This window comes from Procambarus clarkii, chromosome 85 (assembly GCF_040958095.1).
Source record: "Procambarus clarkii isolate CNS0578487 chromosome 85, FALCON_Pclarkii_2.0, whole genome shotgun sequence".
Classification (NCBI taxonomy): domain Eukaryota; kingdom Metazoa; phylum Arthropoda; class Malacostraca; order Decapoda; family Cambaridae; genus Procambarus; species Procambarus clarkii.
This window is the reverse complement of record NC_091234.1, coordinates 20,903,955-20,928,620: the sequence shown is the minus strand read 5'-3', so window position 1 is coordinate 20,928,620 and position 24,666 is coordinate 20,903,955. Positions and strand designations below refer to the sequence as shown.

The 24,666-nt window shown below is 44.8% G+C and overlaps 2 protein-coding genes across 2 annotated transcripts; one reads left to right on the top strand and one right to left on the bottom strand.

The window, feature by feature from the left end:
• Positions 1 to 743: 743 nt before the first annotated feature.
• Positions 744 to 14,906, bottom strand: LOC138358728 (zonadhesin-like). The gene is made up of 3 exons (XM_069316892.1): positions 14,837 to 14,906; positions 13,619 to 13,652; positions 744 to 1,119 (listed from the first exon to the last, which is right to left on the bottom strand). Exons 1-3 carry the CDS (start codon positions 14,904 to 14,906, stop codon positions 744 to 746), a joined length of 480 nt encoding a protein of 159 aa, XP_069172993.1.
• A 3,551-nt stretch (positions 14,907 to 18,457) lies between these two features.
• On the top strand, positions 18,458 to 21,623 carry LOC123746705 (large ribosomal subunit protein mL63). The gene is made up of 3 exons (XM_045728420.2): positions 18,458 to 18,614; positions 20,413 to 20,524; positions 21,433 to 21,623. Exons 1-3 carry the CDS (start codon positions 18,556 to 18,558, stop codon positions 21,574 to 21,576), a joined length of 315 nt encoding a protein of 104 aa, XP_045584376.1. The 5' UTR covers positions 18,458 to 18,555; the 3' UTR covers positions 21,577 to 21,623.
• The last annotated feature ends 3,043 nt before the right edge of the window (positions 21,624 to 24,666 follow it).

Sequence of the window (24,666 nt, the reverse complement as noted above, 5' to 3'; positions counted from 1 at the left end):
CGTATTGGAACACGTCTGAGGAGAAGGTGCTGGGTTCACCAGCCAAGAGTTCTGGGGCGTAGAGCGGGTAGTCCTCGGGGTCACCTTTTGTAAGGACCACTTCACCACTCTTACAGGAGAGGCCGAAGTCGATCACACTAATTTTTGGGTGGTCGGGTGAGCCTTCAATCATTATATTGTTGGATTTTATGTCGTTATGCACATAGCCTTTTGTGTGGACATGTAATAATTTTAGGCCAATTTTAAACCCAATCTGCACTACGTCGTATCGCGGGTGGCATAAAATCTTATCCACGTTCGTGTCCCCTTTATAAGTCGTGAGGAGAGCTGGGCGGTCTTGAGACACCGCCAGTAGGAGGGGCGCGCCTCCAGCCCCCTTCAGCTCTGACAAGACGCTGGCTTCCCGCTTGAAGCTCTTAGCAGCCGATGCATGGTTGGCCACTTTAAGTGCGGCCTGCTCTCCGTGCCAGTTAACCAGGGCTACTCTACCATAAGTCCCGGACCCAAGAGTTTTTATTTTCTTCCTTAGGAGCTGCGCCACGTCGTGAGCCCCAAGACGCTCCATTTTGCCAGACTAACTAGTCACATGGCCACCTAGTTAAGCAGGTGTTAATATCCTAGATGCCAGATAATATAGTCAAGAGGATCACCAGGGCTGGCCAGAGGGGCAGGCAAGGGAAAATGTTCATGGTCCTCACACCATTTTGATCACCCGTCAACTTGTCTTAGCAACACCGTACACATTATTGACAGGACTTTATCCTCAACTTGTCAAGTGCAGTTTGACGGCGACTGTCAAGATGATTTTCATCTGAGATGGTAATGCTTTCTTCTGAGATGGTAATGCTTTCATCTGAGATGGTAATGCTTTCATCTGAGATGGTAATGCTTTCATCTGAGATGGTAATGCGTTCATCTGAGATGGTAATGCTTTCATCTGAGACGGTAATGCTTTCATCTGAGATGGTAATGCTTTCATCTGAGGTGGGAATGCATTTATCTGAGATGGTAATGCTTTCATCTAAGATGGTAATGCTTTCATCTAAGATGATAATGCTTTCATCTGAGATGGTAATGCATTCATCTAAGATGGTAATGCTTTCATCTGAGGTGGTAATGCTGTCAAGAGTGACACAGTTTACATAAGAGTAAGTTGTGAGTTTTGAGATAGTGAGGTAATTGTGTAAGTGAAAATGTTTATGAGTGAATATATGGTCAAGATTATTATACTGACAGTGAAAGTATGAGAGTTAGTGGGACAGTGAAGATGTTGGTGAGTAGTGTGGTAGTGATGGTGAGTAGTGTGGTAGTGATGATGGTGAGTAGTGTGGTAGTGATGGTGTTGGTGAGTAGTGTGGTAGTGATGGTGTTGATGAGTAGTGTGGTAGTGATGGTGTTGGTGAGTAGTGTGGTAGTGATGGTGAGTAGTGTGGTAGTGATGATGTTGGTGAGTAGTGTGGTAGTGATGATGGTGAGTAGTGTGGTAGTGATGGTGAGTAGTGTGGTAGTGATGGTGTTGGTGAGTAGTGTGGTTGTGATGGTGTTGGTGAGTAGTGTGGTAGTGATGATGGTGAGTAGTGTGGTAGTGTTGGTGAGTAGTGTGGTAGTGATGGTGAGTAGTGTGGTAGTGTTGGTGACTAGTGGTAGTGATGGTGTTGGTGAGTAGTGTGGTAGTGATGATGGTGAGTAGTGTGGTAGTGATGATGGTGAGTAGTGTGGTAGTGATGGTGTTGGTGAGTAGTGTGGTAGTGATGGTGAGTAGTGGTAGTGATGGTGTTGGTGAGTAGTGTGGTAGTGATGATGGTGAGTAGTGTGGTAGTGATGATGGTGAGTAGTGTGGTAGTGATGTTGGTGAGTAGTGGTAGTGATGGTGTTGGTGAGTAGTGTGGTAGTGATGATGGTGAGTAGTGTGGTAGTGATGATGGTGAGTAGTGTGGTAGTGATGTTGGTGAGTAGTGTGGTAGTGATGGTGAGTAGTGGTAGTGATGATGTTGGTGAGTAGTGTGGTAGTGATGATGGTGAGTAGTGTGGTAGTGATGATGGTGGTGAGTAGTGTGGTAGTGATGGTGAGTAGTGTGGTAGTGATGATGGTGAGTAGTGTGGTAGTGATGATGGTGAGTGGTGTGGTAGTGATGGTGTTGGTGAGTAGTGTGGTAGTGATGGTGAGTAGTGTGGTAGTGATGGTGTTGGTGAGTAGTGTGGTAGTGATGGTGAGTAGTGTGGTAGTGATGGTGAGTAGTGTGGTAGTGATGGTGAGTAGTGTGGTAGTGATGGTGAGTAGTGTGGTAGTAGTGTGGTAGTGATGGTGAGTAGTGTGGTAGTGATGGTGAGTAGTGTGGTAGTGATGGTGAGTAGTGTGGTAGTGATGGTGAGTAGTGTGGTAGTGATGGTGAGTAGTGTGGTAGTGATGATGGTGAGTAGTGTGGTAGTGATGGTGAGTAGTGTGGTAGTGATGGTGAGTAGTGTGGTAGTGATGGTGAGTAGTGTGGTAGTGATGGTGAGTAGTGTGGTAGTGATTGTGAGTAGTGTGGTAGTGATGATGGTGAGTAGTGTGGTAGTGATGATGGTGAGTAGTGTGGTAGTGATGGTGAGTAGTGTGGTAGTGATGGTGAGTAGTGTGGTAGTGATGATGGTGAGTAGTGTGGTAGTGATGATGGTAAGTAGTGTGGTAGTGATGATGGTGAGTAGTGTGGTAGTGATGATGGTGAGTAGTGTGGTAGTGATGATGGTGAGTAGTGTGGTAGTGATGATGGTGAGTAGTGTGGTAGTGATGGTGAGTAGTGTGGTAGTGATGATGGTGAGTAGTGTGGTAGTGATGGTGAGTAGTGTGGTAGTGATGGTGAGTAGTGTGGTAGTGATGGTGAGTAGTGTGGTAGTGATGGTGAGTAGTGTGGTAGTGATGGTGAGTAGTGTGGTAGTGATGGTGAGTAGTGTGGTGATGATGGTGAGTAGTGTGGTAGTGATGATGGTGAGTAGTGCTGTACAACACGTGCACTCCTGTACTTGTGTCCACATTCTTGGCTACAGAACACTTCACAAAGCCTTGAAGGGAGCCACACAAGGAACTGACGGTGGGTTGTGACACAGACCTTGACGGTGGGTTGTGACAGAGACCTTAACGGTGGGTTGTGACACAGACCTTGACGGTGGGTTGTGACAGAGACCTTGACGGTGGGTGGTGACAGAGACCTTGACGGTGGGTTGTGACAGAGACCTTGACGGTGGGTTGTGACAGAGACCTTGACGGTGGGTGGTGACAGAGACCTTGACGGTGGGTTGTGACAGAGACCTTGACGGTGGGTTGTGACAGAGACCTTGACGGTGGGTTGTGAGAGAGACCTTGACGGTGGGTTGTGACAGAGACCTTGACGGTGGGTTGTGAGAGAGACCTTGACGGTGGGTTGTGACAGAGACCTTGACGGTGGGTTGTGACAGAGACCTTGACGGTGGGTTGTGAGAGAGACCTTGACGGTGGGTTGTGACAGAGACCTTGACGGTGGGTTGTGACAGAGACCTTGACGGTGGGTTGTGACAGAGACCTTGACGGTGGGTTGTGACAGAGACCTTGACGGTGGGTTGTGAGAGAGACCTTGACGGTGGGTTGTGACAGAGACCTTGACGGTGGGTTGTGACAGAGACCTTGACGGTGGGTTGTGACAGAGACCCGGGTGGTGGTGCAGGTGTAACAGGACACCATCACAGTGTAACGTGTACACAGACCCGCGCCACCAAACTATATAATCTCCTCTACTCCACAAGGGATTAATCTAATAACAACTCTAATGGCTCGCTTTATAGGCGGTCTGCTCTCTCTCTCTCTCTCTCTCTCTCTCTCTCTCTCTCTCTCTCTCTCTCTCTCTCTCTCTCTCTCTCTCTCTCACTCTTTCTGTCTCTCTCTCTCTCTCACTCTTTCTCTCTCTCTCTCTCTGTCTCTCTCTCTCTCTCTCTCTCTCTCTCTCTCTCTCTCTCTCTCTCTCTCTCACACACACACAACACAAAGGATAGGAGAAAAGGTATTTCACCTCGAACTCTTTCTTTTCAACATATTTCCTGCCCCTGTCTTCCACCCACCGTCCCCGCGGCCCGGTCCTCGACCAGGCCTCCTTTTTGTTACACACCCCCTCCAGGAAGCAGCCCGTAGCGGCTGTCTAACTCCCAGGTACCTATTTTACTACTAGGTGAACAGGTGCATCAGCGTGAAAGAAACTCTGCCCCCCTTTGTTTTCGCCGAGGATCGAACCCGGAACCTCAGGACTACGAATCGCGAGCGCTGTCCACTCAGCCTTCCTGGGGGTGTGAAGTCCTTATGATTTCCAGGGAATCGGGCGAGTCAATGTTTGTAAACAAAGGCCTGGGGGGGAGAGGGGGGGGATAGAGACCTGCGCACGTGGTGAGTCAGCTGATCACGTCACCTGGGGTTTCAGGGGTGGAGGGGGGGGGAGGGGTGGAGGAGGGGGTTGTGAATCATCACACAATTCATAGTAATCATTGTTGAGGTTCCCCCCCCCACCCCCATAACCCACCCCTCGTGTCGTAGGGGATACGATCTTACCCACGAAGTGGTGACTTAAGTTGTTTTGGGTTTACTCTCCAACACTACTGCCGTTAGTGGTGTGTTGTGGTGTTACTGGCATGTACTGGTGTTACTGGCATGTACTGGTGTTACTGGCATGTACTGGTGTTACTGGCATGTACTGGTGTTACTGGCATGTACTGGTGTTACTGGCATGCACTGGTGTGATGTGGAGAAGTTAGCATGCGAACACACGAGCAAGAATCCATATGTATCCATGAAGAATCCGCCTTGACAGCTTCACGAACGGTGCGCGGCGAGGCGAGAACGCAGCTGCCAGCCTCACCTGTCCAGGCGGACATATTGTCTCAACCCCTTCCCCCGTCCACCGCCCACGCCACCCCCCCCCCCACCCCGGCGTCCCACCAGCCCCTGCAGGAGGCTGGACCCCAGAGCCGAAGCCCAACCTCAGTAAACACAATCGTCTCCGAGGTTGCATACGGCAACACTGCAAATCAGAGGTAATGACAGGTGAGGCGACCAGACCAAACTGAATCTACAACTCCAAACCTGAACTTGACCTTCCAAAACTGTCATTTCATGTGTGTGTCTGACCTTTGACCTTTCAGACAAGACTCTTATGTCAATAGACATAAGGTGTGACGTCACAGGTCCTGCCTCCCCCCCCCTCTTATGGCTTAGATTAAGAGATAGTGTGGCCACACTATGACCCACCAGTGTGGCCACACTATGACCCACCAGTGTGGCCACACTATGACCCACCAGTGTGGCCACACTATGACCCACCAGTGTGGCCACACTATGACCCACCAGTGTGGCCACACTATGACCCACCAGTGTGGCCACACTATGACCCACCAGTGTGGCCACACTATGACCCACCAGTGTGGCCACACTATGTCCCACCAGTGTGGCCACACACTATAACCCACCAGTGTGGCCACACACTATGACCCACCAGTGTGGCCACACTATAACCCACCAGTGTGGCCACACACTATGACCCACCAGTGTGGCCACACACTATGACCCACCAGTGTGGCCACACACTATGACCCACCAGTGTGGCCACACACTATGACCCACCAGTGTGGCCACGCTATAACCCACCAGTGTGGCCACACTATAACCCACCAGTGTGGCCACACTATAACCCACCAGTGTGGCCACACTATAACCCACCAGTGTGGCCACACTATAACCCACCAGTGTGGCCACACTATAACCCACCAGTGTGGCCACACACTATGACCCACCAGTGTGGCCACACACTATGACCCACCAGTGTGGCCACACACTATGACCCACCAGTGTGGCCACACTATAACCCACCAGTGTGGCCACACTATGACCCACCAGTGTGGCCACACTATGACCCACCAGTGTGGCCACACTATGACCCACCAGTGTGGCCACACTATGACCCACCAGTGTGGCCACACTATGACCCACCAGTGTGGCCACACTATGATCCACCAGTGTGGCCACACTATGACCCACCAGTGTGGCCACACTATGACCCACCAGTGTGGCCACACTATGACCCACCAGTGTGGCCACACTATGACCCACCAGTGTGGCCACACTATGACCCACCAGTGTGGCCACACTATGACCCACCAGTGTGGCCACACTATGACCCACCAGTGTGGCCACACTATGTCCCACCAGTGTGGCCACACACTATAACCCACCAGTGTGGCCACACACTATGACCCACCAGTGTGGCCACACTATAACCCACCAGTGTGGCCACACACTATGACCCACCAGTGTGGCCACACACTATGACCCACCAGTGTGGCCACACACTATGACCCACCAGTGTGGCCACACACTATGACCCACCAGTGTGGCCACGCTATAACCCACCAGTGTGGCCACACTATAACCCACCAGTGTGGCCACACTATAACCCACCAGTGTGGCCACACTATAACCCACCAGTGTGGCCACACTATAACCCACCAGTGTGGCCACACTATAACCCACCAGTGTGGCCACACACTATGACCCACCAGTGTGGCCACACACTATGACCCACCAGTGTGGCCACACACTATGACCCACCAGTGTGGCCACACTATAACCCACCAGTGTGGCCACACTATGACCCACCAGTGTGGCCACACTATGACCCACCAGTGTGGCCACACTATGACCCACCAGTGTGGCCACACTATGACCCACCAGTGTGGCCACACTATGACCCACCAGTGTGGCCACACTATGACCCACCAGTGTGGCCACACTATGACCCACCAGTGTGGCCACACTATGACCCACCAGTGTGGCCACACTATGACCCACCAGTGTGGCCACACTATGTCCCACCAGTGTGGCCACACTATAACCCACCAGTGTGGCCACACGCTATGACCCACCAGTGTGGCCACACTATAACCCACCAGTGTGGCCACACACTATGACCCACCAGTGTGGCCACACACTATGACCCACCAGTGTGGCCACACACTATGACCCACCAGTGTGGCCACACACTATGACCCACCAGTGTGGCCACGCTATAACCCACCAGTGTGGCCACACTATAACCCACCAGTGTGGCCACACTATAACCCACCAGTGTGGACACACTATAACCCACCAGTGTGGCCACACTATAACCCACCAGTGTGGCCACACTATAACCCACCAGTGTGGCCACACACTATGACCGACCAGTGTGGCCACACACTATGACCCACCAGTGTGGCCACACACTATGACCCACCAGTGTGGCCACACACTATGACCCACCAGTGTGGCCACACTATAACCCACCAGTGTGGCCACACACTATGACCCACCAGTGTGGCCACACACTATGACCCACCAGTGTGGCCACACTATGACCCACCACTGTGGCCACACTATGACCCACCAGTGTGGCCACACACTATGACCCACCAGTGTGGCCACACACTATGACCCACCAGTGTGGCCACACACTATGACCCACCAGTGTGGCCACACACTATGACCCACCAGTGTGGCCACACACTATGACCCACCAGTGTGGCCACACACTATGACCCACCAGTGTGGCCACACACTATGACCCACCAGTGTGGCCACACACTATGACCCACCAGTGTGGCCACACTATGACCCACCAGTGTGGCCACACACTATGACCCACCAGTGTGGCCACACACTATGACCCACCAGTGTGGCCACACACTATGACCCACCAGTGTGGCCACACTATGACCCACCAGTGTGGCCACACTATGTCCCACCAGTGTGGCCACACTATAACCCACCAGTGTGGCCACACACTATGACCCACCAGTGTGGCCACACTATAACCCACCAGTGTGGCCACACACTATGACCCACCAGTGTGGCCACACTATAACCCACCAGTGTGGCCACACTATAACCCACCAGTGTGGCCACACACTATGACCCACCAGTGTGGCCACACTATAACCCACCAGTGTGGCCACACTATGACCCACCAGTGTGGCCACACTATGACCCACCAGTGTGGCCACACTATAACCCACCAGTGTGGCCACACTATGACCCACCAGTGTGGCCACACACTATGACCCACCAGTGTGGCCACACTATAACCCACCAGTGTGGCCACACACTATGACCCACCAGTGTGGCCACACACTATGACCCACCAGTGTGGCCACACTATAACCCACCAGTGTGGCCACACTATGACCCACCAGTGTGGCCACACTATAACCCACCAGTGTGGCCACACACTATGACCCACCAGTGTGGCCACACTATAACCCACCAGTGTGGCCACACACTATGACCCACCAGTGTGGCCACACTATAACCCACCAGTGTGGCCACACACTATGACCCACCAGTGTGGCCACACACTATGACCCACCAGTGTGGCCACACTATGACCCACCACTGTGGCCACACTATGACCCACCAGTGTGGCCAAAGCTATGCCCAGCGATACACGGTAACTGATCATATCGCTCACCTGTCCAATCCACGGCTTTTCTGTGCAATAATTCTAAAAAGTAGTTCATTGCCTTGCAACCTGTATTGTCAGCCGTTCTCGTAAATAAAGGCTGAATGCTCGTTAATCCGGCCGCTAAACATAGTGTTTAGGCAACCCGTTCTCAGACCAGGTCCATTCCATCCAGCGGTCGACCCCAAAGACACATTCATCAATTTTAACATGCGGTTCATTCAAAACAGGAATTTTCTCAAATATACATATGTATAATGATATATTTAACAAAAAACTGTGTATATATATACATATTGTGCATACTTAGGCTCTGGTTAGGTTAGGTGTTTAGGTTCTGTTGGCGATTATTTGTGTTTGTAGTACGTGGGTGAAGCATTTACAGCGTTGTGGTTCGAACACCAGTCGTCAGTGAAGCACTTGTTCCGGAAGTGTTCGAATGTCATCAGTTGTGAGTCGTGTGTAAACTGTTTGGCTTTCATAAACAGGGAGGTTTCTTTTCACCGCGGGGTACAAGGTAACCCGCGGCCCGGTCTCTGACCAGGCCTCGTGGTTGATGGACTGGTCAACCAGGCTGTTGAACGAGGCTGCTCGCAGCCTGACGTATGAATCACAGCCAATCACTCGAGGCTACACGACATTCAAAGAAACTCTTTTGCAAACAAAGGTAGCCAATAATCCCACATGCACTAATCACGTTGACCAGACCACACACACACTAGAAGGTGAAGGGACGACGACGTTTCGGTTCGTCCTGGACCATTTTCAAGTCGATGAATGCGCTAATTACATCAATACATAAGAACATAAGAACATAAGAACAAAGGCAGCTGCAGAAGGCCTATTGGCCCATACGAGGCAGCTCCTATTTATAACCACCCAATCCCACTCATATACTTGTCCAACCCGCGCTTGAAACAATCGAGGGACACCACCTCCACCACGTTACGCGGCAATTGGTTCCACAAATCAACAACCCTGTTACTGAACCAGTATTTACCCAAGTCTTTCCTAAATCTAAACTTATCCAATTTATACCCATTGTTTCGTGTTCTGTCTTGTGTTGATATTTTTAATACCCTATTAATATCCCCCCTGTTATGTCCATTCATCCACTTGTAAACCTCTATCATGTCACCCCTAACTCTTCGCCTTTCCAGTGAATGCAACTTAAGCTTTGTTAATCTTTCTTCATATGAAAGATTTCTAATTTGGGGAATTAACTTAGTCATCCTACGCTGGACACGTTCAAGTGAATTTATATCCATTCTATAATATGGCGACCAAAACTGAACTGCATAATCTAAATGGGGCCTAACTAGAGCAAGATATAGCTTGAGAACCACACCAGGTGTCTTGTTACTAACGCTGCGATTAATAAATCCAAGTGTCCGATTTGCCTTATTACGAACATTTATGCATTGATCCTTTTGTTTTAAATTCTTACTAATCATAACTCCCAGATCCCTTTCGCAATCCGACTTCGCAATCACAACACCATCTAGCTCGTATCTTGTAACTCTATCATCATTACCTAACCTCAGAACTTTACATTTATCAGCATTAAACTGCATCTGCCAATCCTTTGACCATTTCAAAACCCTATCTAGATCAACTTGAAGTGATAGTGAGTCCTCCTCCGAATTAATTTCCCTACCGATTTTCGTATCATCGGCAAATTTGCAAATGTTGCTACTCAAACCTGAATCTAAATCATTTATATATATTATAAACAACAGAGGTCCCAGGACAGAGCCTTGAGGCACTCCACTTACAACATTTTCCCACTCTGACTTGATTCCATTTATACTAACTCTCTGTTTCCTTTGGTATAGCCATGCCCTAATCCAGCTTAATATAGCACCCCCAATACCATGAGACTCTATCTTTTTAATCAGTCTTTCATGTGGCACTGTATCAAAAGCTTTGCTAAAGTCAAGGTATACAACATCGCAATCCTTACCACTATCAACTGCCTCAACAATGCTAGAATAAAAAGATAACAAATTTGTTAAACATGAACGGCCATTTATAAAACCATGTTGCGACTCAATTATTAATTTATGTTTTTCAAGATGAAGACGAATTTTATTTGCTATTATAGATTCGAGTAACTTTCCCACAATAGACGTTAGGCTAATTGGTCGATAGTTAGACGCAAGTGATCTATCTCCTTTCTTAAAAACTGGTATCACATTAGCAACTTTCCAAAACTCTGGCACTCTGCCTGACTCTATTGATTTATTAAATATGGTTGACAGTGGGTCACAAAGCTCCTCTTTGCATTCTTTAAGCACCCTAGCAAACACTTCATCCGGCCCTGGGGATTTGTTTGGTTTGAGTTTTACTATTTGTTTAAGAACATCCTCCCTGGTAACTGCTAAACTCGTCAACCTGTCCTCGTCCCCACCCACATAGACTTGTTCGGCTGAAGGCATATTGTTAAGTTCCTCTTTAGTAAATACAGATACAAAATGTTTATTAAAAATACTACTCATCTCTTCATCACTATCTGTTATTTGACCTGTCTCAGTTTTTAATGGACCTATCCTTTCCCTAGTCTTAGTACGATATAACTGAAAAAAAACCTTTAGGATTTGTCTTTGCTTGCCCTGCTATGCGAACTTCATAGTTTCTTTTTGCTTTCCTTATCTCTTTTTTAACATTTCTAACCAGTTGTATGAATTCCTGTTCTAAAGTGACCTCCCCATTTTTAATCCTTTTGTACCAAGCTCTCTTTTTACCTATAAGGTTCTTCAAATTCTTTGTTATCCACTTTGGGTCATTAGTATTCGATCTATTCAATTTGTATGGTATACTACGTTTCTGTGCTTTGTTTAGAATATTCTTAAATAAGTTATATATTGAATCCACATCGAAATCCCCATTTAAGTCACCTATCGCTGGGTTCATGTCTCGCTCCAAGACCGGCCCACACCCCATACCCAAGACTTTCCAATCAATTTGACCCAAAAAATTTCTTAGGCTATTAAAATCAGCTTTTCGAAAATCTGGCACTTTAACAGAATTTTCTCCTACTGGTCTATTCCATTCTATGCTAAATCTGATTTCTTTGTGATCACTGCTCCCTAGCTCACTCCCTATTTCGATGTCATTAATTTGCGTTTCCCTGTTAGTTAACACTAAATCTAAAATATTATTTTCCCGTGTTGGTTCCTTAATGTGTTGCGTAAGAAAACAATCGTCAATTAATTCTAGAAAATCTTCTGCTTCACTATTCCCTGTTTTGTTCAACCAGTTTATTCCGCTAAAATTAAAGTCACCCATGACATAAATACTGTTAGATCTAGATGCTCTAGATATTTCATCCCATAGATGCTTTGCTTCCATTCTGTCTAAATTTGGTGGCCTATATATTACTCCTATTATAATATTATTAGCTTTTTCGTTTAATTCAATCCAAATAGTTTCTGTGTGTGGCTCTGTTTTGATTCCCTCTTTGAGACTACATTTCAAATTGTCCCTAACATATATGGCTACTCCACCTCCTCGTCTAATATATATTTCCAGGAAATACAAATGATAATTTGCAGCAACCCCACTTTAATTGGAACCTTTTTTTTTGAGCTGTTTCATGTCAACCACTTGGGGTGGACGGTAGAGCGACGGTCTGACTTCATGCAGGTCGGCGTTCAATCCCCGACCATCCACAAGTGGTTGGACACCATTCCTTTTCCCCCCGTCCCATCCAAATCAAATCAAATCAAATGTTTATTTAGGTAAGGTACATACATACAAGAGATTTTACAAAGAGTGATGGATTTATAGATAGGGCTAGTACATACAATGCCTAAAGCCACTATTACGCAAAGCGTTTCGGGCATATATCCTATCCTTATCCCAAATCCTTATCCTGATTGATGAAGATTAAGCCACCCAAAAGGTGGCACGTGCATGAATAGCCCTTATCCTGACCCCTTCCAAGTGTTATATAGTCGTAATGGCTTGGTGTTACAAGTTACAAACAGAATGTTGGATTTCTAGATAGAGCGAGTATATACTGTCCCTGAAGCCTAATATACTCGCTATACCACTAATGCGCACATCGCTTCGGGCAAACCTTAGTTTCCGAACTGTTTTCTTAATCTTGAATGCTGTAATAAACTATTCCTACATTTACAGTTGGAATATAACAAAATCTTCATTTTTTTAATGTAACAAAATCTTCATTTTTGAAGATTTGTTAACACTTATGCTTGTAATGGCGGGTAAGTTGAGCTTGGCGGAGCCGCCAACAAGCCGGTCGGCCGAGTGGACAGCACGCTGGACTTGTAATCCTGTGGTCCCGGATTCGATCCCAGGCGCCGGCGAGAAACAATGGGCAAAGTTTCTTTCACCCTATGCCCCTGTTACCTAGCAGTAAAATATGTACCTGGGTGTTAGTCAGCTGTCACGGGCTGCTTCCTGGGGGTGGAGGCCTGGTCGAGGACCGGGCCGCGGGGACACTAAGCCCCGAAATCATCTCAAGATAACCTCAAGATAGCCTCGGACCAGCCCTGGCCTTGTCTCTCACCATAACTAGTTACTCCTTGAAGGGACCTCCATATAACCCTAACATGTATATACACACTGGCTGCCTGTCCCCTACACAATGATTTGTTATTAATTATTATATATTGTATACCTTATTAAAGAGAACACAGTACAGTTTCGTCATAGGGAGATTCCTAGACTGGAATTCACTATCAAATTTCAATATATCGAATAATTTTTAGTGTGAAATGCTGTTATTATATGGATAATTTGTTGTTTAAATAATATTACGGACTGATTAATTTATTTGGAAATACTTCACATCTCAAGAAAGAGCAGTACACTACACTACATAGTATATTAAGTACAATACATTAAGTTTATTTATTTATTTTTATTTATTATATTTATATACAAGAAGGTACATTGGATTTGTGAGAATACATAGCATAGTATTCACAATCTTGTAAAGCCACTAGTACGCGCAGCGTTTCGGTCGCTTTCAACCAATGGCGCCCACTGGCAGGATTTTAAGAACAACAATTAACATCAGATATACGACCAACAACCTAACACATTATATGATAATATCCTCAACACCAGATAAAACTAATTAAATGCAGAACTCCACTTACCTTATACCAGCATGGTATAAATCCTTATCATAAGCTACGGGATTTATAGATCAGTGTTTAAAGGGAATATCAAAAATAAAAAAATACAGCAGATGCCATCTAACGGCAGAAAAGAACACTATCAACAGGCCTGAGGGCCACATTCACGACAGCACTTATGTAAGCACTTACGAACGTGTACATCTTTCCTCAATCTTTGACGGCTTTGTTTACATTTATTAAACAGTTTACAAGCATGAAAACTTGCCAATCAACTGTTGTTATTGTTATAAACAGCCTCCTGGTGCTTCCGAGCTCATTAACTGTTTAATAATTGTAAACAAAGCCGTCAAAGATTGAGGAAAGATGTACACGTTCGTAAGTGCTTGCGTAACTACTTCGTGAATCTGGCCCCAGCCTTCAAAAATACAGCTAGCGCCATCTGTTGTGTCGACATTGCACTATCAAATGAACAAAGCCACAAGGGCCGTGACGAGGATTCGAACGTCTGGGATGCTCTCGGACGCAGGTTCGAATCCTCGTCACGGCCCTTGTGGATTTGTTCATTTGATGCATCACGCAATTGTGATTTCTGTGTGTAATTGCACTGTCAATAGCGGAACAGGAACCCATAAGGCGGGTTGTTGTGCTCGAGTAAAAATTCCCGCGCTTGTATATCATTGGTGGAAATGCTTTGTTGACATTCACCACAACAGCCAATCACCGAAAGGGATCAGCTAAAGGTGCCACCCAACTTAATAAATCATCTTATTTCAGCACAACAACCCGACTTATGACATTCTGCTTCAACTTTAATCTACCCAGAAAAGTGGTGTTAATTATTGAAAAGTGTTTATTGAAATTATAATTAAATACTGCAGGATATAAAAGTTGTTAAGATAAAAATGGTCCGGCAACTTACCTTGTGACGTCATCACTTGGGTTGCCTCGAAGCAAATAACATCAATGATAAATAAAGACGGTTCCGCCCCTCTTATTTGCACTAAATTATTCACTTAGATGAATAACGTCCGTCAGGTACAAAACAATGATGTCGTTGCGCAAAAGGAAGTATTTCTAAGTTAGCATTTCATTCATAGAAAAGTGCTGACATTTTCCTGCAACAGCCAATCACAGGAAGGTATTTGCCACAAGCCCCGCCTACTTCTTGAGGCATCTGGAGCCTTTTCTCCCACCATCTTAATCATTTCAATTTTCTCCTCAAATGTCATCAATTACCTTCTTTCTTTTTGCGTATCCCGCTTCTTGAAGCTTTCCCCGAGACAATGAAAGCATCTGGAGCTGACATGTTGCACGGATGTTGCTAGATTGTCACGATATATGCAACACTCACAGGATCAACACTCGTGACAGATCAAAACATTGGGTCGTGTCTCACAGGGTTGCCAAATCCGAATTGCTGAAAGTAGCGAACTGACGCTCTAAAAGTAGCGAATTTGTAATATAAGTAGCAAACTTGTAATAAAAGTAGCAAACTTGTAATAAAAGTAGCACATTTGTAACAAAAGTAGCACATTCGTAACAAAAGTAGCACATTTGTACCAGAAGTAGCACATTTGTAACAAAAGTAGCACATTTGTAACAAAAGTAGCACATTTGTAACAAAAGTAGCACATTTGTAACAAAAGTAGCACATTTGTAACAAAAGTAGCACATTTGTAACAAAAGTAGCACATTTGTAACAAAATTAGCAAATTTGTAACAAAATTAGCAAATTTGTAACAAAAGTAGCAAATTTGTAACAAAAGTAGCAAATTTGTAACAAAAGTAGCAAATTTCTAATAAGGATAGCCCAATTTTTTTGTTTTATAGTGACTGATACGATTTTCAAAGTAATATATTTTAACACATTAACATTTAATATATTTTAACCCGCTACACGATTTAAATAATTTTAATAATATTATCTCTACATATATATATATATAATACCAAAATGTGATAATAGGATAGCTGACCAATATTAATATTTTACCTGTCATTTTTTTAAATTTTGCTGCAAATCACCTAATTAAAATTTACCAATTAGATTAAGGACGTGTCCGAAATGCTGTGCGTGTCAGTGGCTTTAGAAGATTGTAAAAACATCACTGCTATGTACTCTCATAAACCCAATGTACCTTCTTGTATATATATATATATATATATATATATATATATATATATATATATATATATATATATATATATATATATATATATATATATATATATAAAATAAATACATAACAAATAAATAAAATTGACATGGGTGGTTCAGCAGAAAGCTATCATTACGAAGGAAGGGATATAAGGATTAGGAATGGGACGGGGGGAAAGGAATGGTGCCTAACCACTTGGGCAGTCGGGGATTGAACGCCGACCTGCAGAAAGCAAGACCGTCGCTCTACCAAGTAAAAAGGAAAAAAGAGAAATAACATGACTGTAAATTTTGAACACTTGCTAACCTGACTCTTGTGTAATTCTTACAATACATTATATATGCTGTAAGTTTAATGGTATGGACTGGTGTCAGAGGACAGGAGGGAGTGTCAGAGGACAGAAGGGAGTGTCAGGGGACAGGTGGGAGTGTCAGGGGACAGGTGGGAGTGTCAGGGGACAGGTGGGAGTGTCAGGGGACAGGTGGGAGTGTCAGGGGACAGGTGGGAGTGTCAGGGGACAGGTGGGAGTGTCAGGGGACAGGTGGGAGTGTCAGGGGACAGGAGGGAGTGTCAGGGACAGGTGGGAGAGAGGTATAAGGGACTGCGGTCGTGTACCAACAAGGAACAAGAAGTGTCAGGTGACACAAGTGCTCCACATCCCTGCCAGTGGTGCCGGAGCAGCGAGCGCCGGAACACCAGGGAGCACACGGCCAGGAGCACCACCAGTAACAGTAGCACTGTGTTCATGTTGGTCATGAGGAGCAAGTCCTGGCCACCCTGCTGTGTTATCTGGCTATCCTTCAGCAGGAGGCTGCCGGCGGCTCTCGCTATCCTCTCTTTTAATGCCCCCAGGAGCGGCACTTCCGCCACCAGTGCCTCCGCTACGGGCACTTCCGCCGCCAGTGCCTCCGCTACGGGCACTTCCGCCGCCAGTGCCTCCGCTACGGGCACTTCCGCCACCAGTGCCTCCGCTACGGGCACTTCCGCCGCCAGTGCCTCCGCTACGGGCACTTCCGCCATCAATACTTCCGTCAGCGGGAACTCCGGCAGCAGCACTTCCTTCACGAGCTCTTCCGCAGCGGACACCTGTGGCTGGTCCACCTCCGTCTGGTCCACCTCCTGCAGCTGGTCCACCTCCGTCTGGTCCACCTCCTGCAGCTGGAGGTCCTCCGTCAGGTCGAGCTGGTCCAGCTGCGCCTCCAGGTACTGGTAGCGCAGCTGGTGCGCGCGCGCCATACAGCGCATCACGGCTAAATGTCTAACTAGAGGCAGGAGATAGTTCTTCAGTTGGTCCGGCGGGTAGTGACCCTGGAGGGTGTGGTGACCCTCGAGGGTGTGGTGACCCTGGAGGGTGAGCGCGGCCTCCTGGTCGACTTGGGAGTGACAGTTGGCCTCCGTAGGGTGCGGCGGGGCGGCTGCGGGTGGCTGCGGGAAGGGGCGGCTCAAGTAGCCGCAGGCGGCCGCAAGCACTACAAGAGCCACCTCACACAACCGCTCCATTACAACACCTTTACGCTCCATTATTATTTATCACAACTTTATTAACAAAATGTTTATTTTGGTAATAAATGTCATCATTGGTAACTATATTATGGTGATGTTGTTAGTGGGAAATGGGTTGGTGAGTCACAAGACAACCTGGTTACTAGACAACCTGGTTACTGGACAACCTGGTTACTAGACAACCTGGTTACTGGACAACCTGGTTACTGGACAACCTGGTTACTAGACAACCTGGTTACTAGACAACCTGGTTACTGGACAACCTGGTTACTGGACAACCTGGTTACTAGACAACCTGGTTACTAGACAACCTGGTTACTAGACAACCTGGTTACTAGACAACCTGGTTACTAGACAACCTGCTTACTAGACAACCTGGTTACTAGACAACCTGGTTACTAGACAACCTGGTTACTAGACAACCTGGTTACTAGACAACCTGCTTACTAGACAACCTGGTTACTAGACAACCTGGTTACTAGACAACCTGGTTACTAGACAACCTGGTTACTAGACAACCTGCTTACTAGACAACCTGGTTACTAGACAACCTGGTTACTAGACAACCTGGTTACTAGACAACCTGGTTACTAGACAACCTGGTTACTAGACAACCTGGTTACTAGGCAACCTGGTTACTAGACAACCTGGTTACTAGACAACCTGGTTACTGGACAACCTGGTTACTAGACAACCTGGTTACTAGACAACCTGGTTACTAGACAACCTGGTGGTCACCACACCACCTGGTGGTCACCACACCACCTGGTGGTCACCACACAACCATCCAGTGACCCTTGACCTCCTATACCAGGTCATTCACGAGTACTTGATGAGTATAAGAGTGAAATACTCACTATATCAACACGTCATCCTGTTACGTTAATTATATATATTTTACTACATTCTAAACTACATAAATTGTCTAGACTTGAGTGTATATAGTTTGACAGTTAGCTAAATGGATATATTTATATATTAATACGAAACGTATAAATTATATGTCGGAAATGGTACGAATATATGTATTAGTATTGTGTACGAAGTGGCTGATGAATATGGTCGTTTCGTACACGAAATGATTCTAAGCTCGTTTAATACTTGTTTAAACCGTGTATATTGCTATACTATTATGTATTAGAATTTTTAAAACTGTATTTCACGCGGTTGGCTTAGGTTAGCTTAGGCTAAATTAAATTAGGCAGGTTTCCAAATATCCCGTGTCGAATGGTGTTGTGTACGAAGTGAGTGTTGTTGTTGTGGTTGGAGGGAGTCGAGGGTCACTCGACCACCATGAGGTTGTCCTTGTTGCTCTTGCGCAGGAAAATGCCCAATGGGTACATCTACGGCGGGTGAGTGACGTCCTGCTGGGCACGGGTTGCTCTTGTGGGTATGTGTGAAGCTGTGAGGGTAGAGTGGCCACCTTAGGGAGCCGGTCGGCCGAGCGGACAGCACGCTGGCCTTGTGGTCCTGTGCTCCCGGGTTCGATCCCAGGCGCCGGCGAGAAACATTGGGCAGAGTTTTTTTCACCCTGATGCCCCTGTTACATAGCAGTAAAATAGGTACCTGGGTGTTAGTCAGCTGTCACGGGCTGCTTCCTAGGGTGGAGGCCTGGTCGAGGACCGGGCCGCGGGGACACTAAAGCCCCGAAATCATCTGAAGATAACCTCTAGATAACCCTCTCAATTGACTTGATAATGGTCCAGGATGGATCGAAACGACGTTGACTCCTCATCTTCAGCCACGTCATTATGACTCGTCGTCTGCATAAATAATTAAATAAATAAATGTTTATTTAGGTAAGGTACATACATACAAGAGATTTTTACAAAGATTGGTGGACTTATAGATAGAGCTAGTACATACAATGCCTAAAGCCACTATTACGCAAAGCGTTTCGGGTTTCGTTGCATAGACATAAAGAGATTATAATGTACTGTATAGTGTGTCCGAAACATTTACAAATGGTTCAGGTAGGACGTACAGTATGGAGGTTTGGTTTACATTTACTCTAAAGTTTCTACTCACTTGTTCCCACTATATTCTCCACTTCTTGGTGTGTAAAGAGAAGCTAACACATTGTGATGTATGCAAAATGTATATGGACTGTACAAATCCACAAGGGCCGTGATGCGGGTTCGAACCTACGTCCGAGAGGATCCCAGACGCACCTTAATCGACTGTGCCACGACGTGGAAAAAGAAGGGGATTTTGTTCATTTGATGCATCAAGCTGTTGTGATTTGTGTGTGTTGTATGTACTGTTTGTTGTAGAAAAAAATGCCATTTTAACAGTTTCCGCTGTTTTTGTTCCCTTGCATGTAGAATGTAACGTAAAAAATAATTATTATATCGAACCCAAAAGTTTTGAAGCTTTTCTAAATGGCAAGTATTCTATATATTAAAAAAGGGATTGTAGTGGCCATTCTCATTATAAGGCTCTAATGCTCAGATAACTACTGGGAAAAAATTATTGATAAAAGTATGTAGAGAACTATAACCATAATGGGTAACTCTGTACAATGTAAACGTTAACCTTTACGATATATTACTAATTCAAATATTATTTTTTTTAGTAATGAGATACAGGTATTATGGTTGTTTATAAAAATAAAGAATGCATATGTTTTTTAATGTGGTGTAAAATAATTCCCATGCAGTGCTGAATGTAGTGCCTTACAACATATACAGTACAGTATATAAACACACACACGTCATAGATTTAAACTAACTAAACAAAGATGCCAAAGAAACATAAGAAAATTCACTTTCGCAAATCGTGGTAAATGGTTGGAACAAGTTAGGTGAGAAGGTGGTAAAGGCCAAGACCGTCAGTAGTTTCAAAGCGTTATATGACAGAGTGCTGGGAAGACGGGACACCACGAGCGTAGCTCTCATCCTGTAACCACACTTAGGTACAGGTAATTACACACACAGTCATCAAAATTTGCTTTTCTGCATTGTGAATATGGCAGGAAAATGCTATTGTAAGCAGTTTTTTTCCCAGACACTATACTGTACTATTGTCCCCACCATTTTATATAACTTTTACTGAAGATAAAACAAATTTTACCCTGAAAGGTGATAAACTGTTGGAGCTGCAAGTGTTAAAATCTTCAAAAATAAATTAATTAAGAAATCCACTTTTCAGGAAGCACCGGAAATATCCAAAGGTTACAGAACTGGAAGTGGGAAATGCTGTAAAGGGCCTAAAGGTTGAAGAAGAAAACATGTTCTACTTACGGCATCCTTACCTGACACTGGTAAGTTCACTTATTTACAGTACTGTAGTACGTAGTAATAATATGGACATGTGACAGGAGTGGGAGGGAATGGATCAAATGGAAGAGGAAGGAAGGGGGGAGGAAGAGATATAAAGGGGGGGTTATCTTGAGATGATTTCTGGGCTTTTTAGTGTCCCCGCGGCCCGGTCCTCGACCAGGCCTCCACCCCCAGGCAGCAGCCCGTGACAGCTGACTAACACCCAGGTACCTATTTTACTGCTAGGTAACTGGGGCATAGGGCGAAAGAAACTCTGCCCATTGTTTCTCGCCACGCCCTGGATTGAACCCGGGACCACAGGATCACAAGTCGAAGTCTCCGTGGTGTAGTGGTAAGACACTCGCCTGGCGTTCCGCGAGTGCTATATCATGGGTTCGTATCCTGGCCGGAGAGGATTTACTGGGCGCAAATCCTTAACTGTAGCCTCTGTTTAACGCAACAGTAAAATGTGTACTTGGATGAAAAAAGATTCTTCGTGGCGGGGGTCGTATTCCAGGGACCTGCCCGAAACGCTACGCGTACTAGTGGCTGTACAAGAATGTAACTCTTGTATATATCTCAAGTCCAGTGTGCTGTCCGCTCGGCCGACCGGCTCCCCAAATGGACTTTTGGATTGTTTCTCATCCTATTATCCCTATCATCAAAATCATAATCTATTCAGTGAGTGCCCTTCACACTTGCAAAACATATGACTTTAGGATGAACTTTGGTGAATCTATATACTGTAGTCATACTAGCTTAGTACTATTCAGCCAGTATGATTATATAGTAACAGCCAATAATCATGATTAGTTATCTGTGGATGTATCTTAAACCCTATTTAGAAGGGTAATTGGTTTCATTCAAGTAGGAATACTTATATATATTTATGGTGTAATTTTTTTTGCAGGACCAGTCCTGGGGTCATGCTCAAGCACTTGGAAAAGGTAAAGCCTTCATAAGGAAAATGTACGCAGCACAGCAGAAGGTTAAACCTACCGTTACATTGGAAGAGAGGTACACAACACTAAGAAATACAGATGTGTGGGATTAAGAGAATGTAATTATAGAAATAACTGTAAATAAATTACATAACAAAAAGTGTGTTGTTTTTATCCAGAAACTTGATTAAATTTGGTGTAGGGGATGTGTGCTCTGGTAATGCCGTGAGCAGTTGCATGTTGCTTATGAAGACTAAAGTCTCATCATAAGGTAGAGAGGGCTGATGAATGTGGCTTCTAGTGTGTGTATGTGTGGCCAAAAGGTCAGCAACCAGACCAAGTGTACTCTACCTTTAGTATGAATATAAATGTTTGGAGTAGCAGTCAGGCTAGGTAACCTCAGCCTAATTTTTGTTTTCTTTCACATGACTAGAGGATATTAGAGTGGGAGTAGAAGTAGCCTAAGCTACTCTATCCCTTTGAGATGTATTTTTTTTTTTTTCTTGTCTCAATAAACTTACTAGAACTTGAACTTGGTATTAGAGTAGGAATCTTCTGTCACTTATTTGCAGACTAAGATTTCACCTTCTTACAATTCATCTTAAGCCTTATCCTACTAGTTTTCAACAGAATATGTATGTTCTACTAATCACTTTACAACTAGGTCCATAATTATGACTGGGTAAACAGAAGCAAGTGGAGAAACACTGGTTTCCAACTGTCTCCTCCCTGCCCAGGGGTTTAACCCGTAATATTCTTGCTTGCAGAGCAAGTGGACCGTATACACTACATTAGTGGGTTGGGAACCTTTCGTCATGTGAAGGCCATATTTTACTTGGCAAAAGATTACATAAAGCAACAGTAATATTTTAGAGTAGGATAGTAATACTGCACAATACTGTATGATGTAAAAGATCATTTTTTATGTTTTAGATCTAGCTACTCTGAACTAAAATTTCCATGTAGCATGGGCTATGGTGAGCCTGTATACAGTATTTTATATAATGGAGGCTTATAGTTAAAGTTCCAAGGAACTTATGCACTTATATACACTATATTATAGTAAAAAGAAAAGGTAAATATTTTTAAAGTCTAAAAGAGTACTTTTTTATTTGTTTACAATACAGTAGTTATAAAAGCAAAATTAAAAATAATATACAAGGAGATACAAATATGACCTTTTATATAAAATTTGAACCTGTCTGAGATTGGGCTTCATGTCTAGAAGACCACAGATTCTACTCCTCTGTACTACACCGTAGGGGTCTGTCTTCTTTGATGTAACAGATCGGGGGTTCAATTGTCTTCTACAACCATTGTTTCCAATGTACAGTGGATGATGGTCACTTTGGCTCTGATCATAACCTCCCCATTGACTGGTGCCATGTGTGGCGGTGCTATCCCACGTCACCAATGAAATTTTTGGAAATTCCCCCTTTAAAATCAAATCCTCATGCTCCCCTTGTCAACAATGTAAGCTCTTGAAAGCTCTGCTTATCTTGAGAACAGTCGAGTGAGCCTTAAGAGAAGCTTTCCTTCTGGCTAATGGGTTACAGTATACTGTACTATACAAGCCTTTTGACCTTGGCACTTTGATAATTACTTCTGGCCAAAGTTTAGTACTGTATTCAAACCATGTGTACCTAATAGGATATTCATTTTATCATTAGTTTGTGTTACAGTACTAAACATAGTGATGTTCCTAAACCCTGCGGCAGATCTAGCATTATGCATCATCCTATGATTTGCCTATATTAATTTTTCACTTTTGTGCCACAGCTTGTCTGTTATTGACAGCATCGTCCAAATGAAGTTGTTTTAATGTAATTTAAGTGACAATTTGTAAATATACTTGGAGCCATGTGCATTGGCCTAGATAGGCAAGGTGGGTTCATTTATACTCACAGGATCTGTCACAGCCACATGTCATGGTCGTGTGTAGCATTTCCTATGAAAACAATCTCTCGGACTCTTAACTACAACATATGGTCTCCAAACAACCTTATGCTCGCCTTCTCTATAATGTGAGAGCAGTTGGCCCTCATTATCTAAAACACAATTTTACAGTGTATTTAATCACAAATGTGAAAAAAATACTTTTAATTTAAATCAATATTCTAGTACGTAAGTTAATGAAGTACAGTCTGAAGACTAGGCAGACTATGTTTTTAATATTTCACAAATTATATTAATACTTTGGTCAAAATTACCAACCTCGATTCTCAGGTGGGATTAAATGCTGCATTAAGGATAATCTCTCTCCCATGTCTGCAATATATGCCAGAAATTTGGCAATGGTGCTTCAGTTTGTAGTACAATGATCTTTGTGCCCCTTTTGTGGGAAGTCTGACCACTAAATCTGCATGTGCATTTCAATGGGCTTGTTGAATAAATTGTGCGAGTAATTCAACTTCCTTTTTCTAGGTCCTGTGACCATTTTTAAATTGGAACATATCTTCCTACAACTCAAGGCAAGAAGCAAATTAAAAAAAAACAGGGCCTCTTGGAGCCGGTCGGCCGAGCAGACAGCACGCGGGACTTGTGATCCTGTGGTCCTGGGTTCGATCCCAGCCGCCGGCGAGAAACATTGGGCAGAGTTTCTTTCACCCTATGCCCCTGTTACCTAGCAGTAAATAGGTACCTGGGTGTTAGTCAGCTGTCACGGGCTGCTTCCTGGGGGTGGAGGCCTGGTCAAAGACCGGGCCGCGGGGACACTAAAGCCCCGAAATCATCTCAAGATAATCTTCTCTTCCATAACATGCTCATATAATGTCGTTGGCCTCTCTTCTGCCTGTTTCAGAAAAGCTTTGATATCATATGACCTTGACCACCAGAGCAGCCCACACTATCTACCATATTAACACTGCTCCTTCTACATATGCAATCACAACTGACATTCACCAATATCTGCATTGCCCATACCAGAAAACTTAGTAGTAGGCACCCATCAGTCTCGGGAGACTATGGTGTTGTGCTCTGGAGTGGCCTCACCAGGGCGCAAAGCCAGGGTAGGTTGATATGGAGAAGCTGTTACCCAGGCAGCTGTTACCAGAAAACTTAGTAATTATCAAAAAATACTAAGCCTGGAAGACTATTGAGCACCATACCAGGAAACTCTGGTCCACAAACTCATACCACTTCCTTGCATATTTTGCAACCATTTTATAGATGATTCAACATGGAAAATTTGTTATTCATAATTA

Excerpts from the sequence above, each read along its gene's own strand:
- LOC138358728 (XM_069316892.1), bottom strand. The coding sequence starts at position 14,906 with ATGTCAGCTCCAGATGCTTTCATTGTCTCGGGGAAAGCTTCAAGAAGC. Across the intron at positions 13,653-14,836 it reads GATACGCAAAAAGAAAGAAG|CTTATGATAAGGATTTATAC; the intron begins GTAATTGATGAC and ends TAAATCCCGTAG. Across the intron at positions 1,120-13,618 it reads TTATACCATGCTGGTATAAG|CATTACCACCTCAGATGAAA; the intron begins GTAAGTGGAGTT and ends CACTCTTGACAG.
- LOC123746705 (XM_045728420.2), top strand. The coding sequence starts at position 18,556 with ATGAGGTTGTCCTTGTTGCTCTTGCGCAGGAAAATGCCCAATGGGTAC. Across the intron at positions 18,615-20,412 it reads AATGGGTACATCTACGGCGG|GAAGCACCGGAAATATCCAA; the intron begins GTGAGTGACGTC and ends TCCACTTTTCAG. Across the intron at positions 20,525-21,432 it reads GGCATCCTTACCTGACACTG|GACCAGTCCTGGGGTCATGC; the intron begins GTAAGTTCACTT and ends TTTTTTTTGCAG.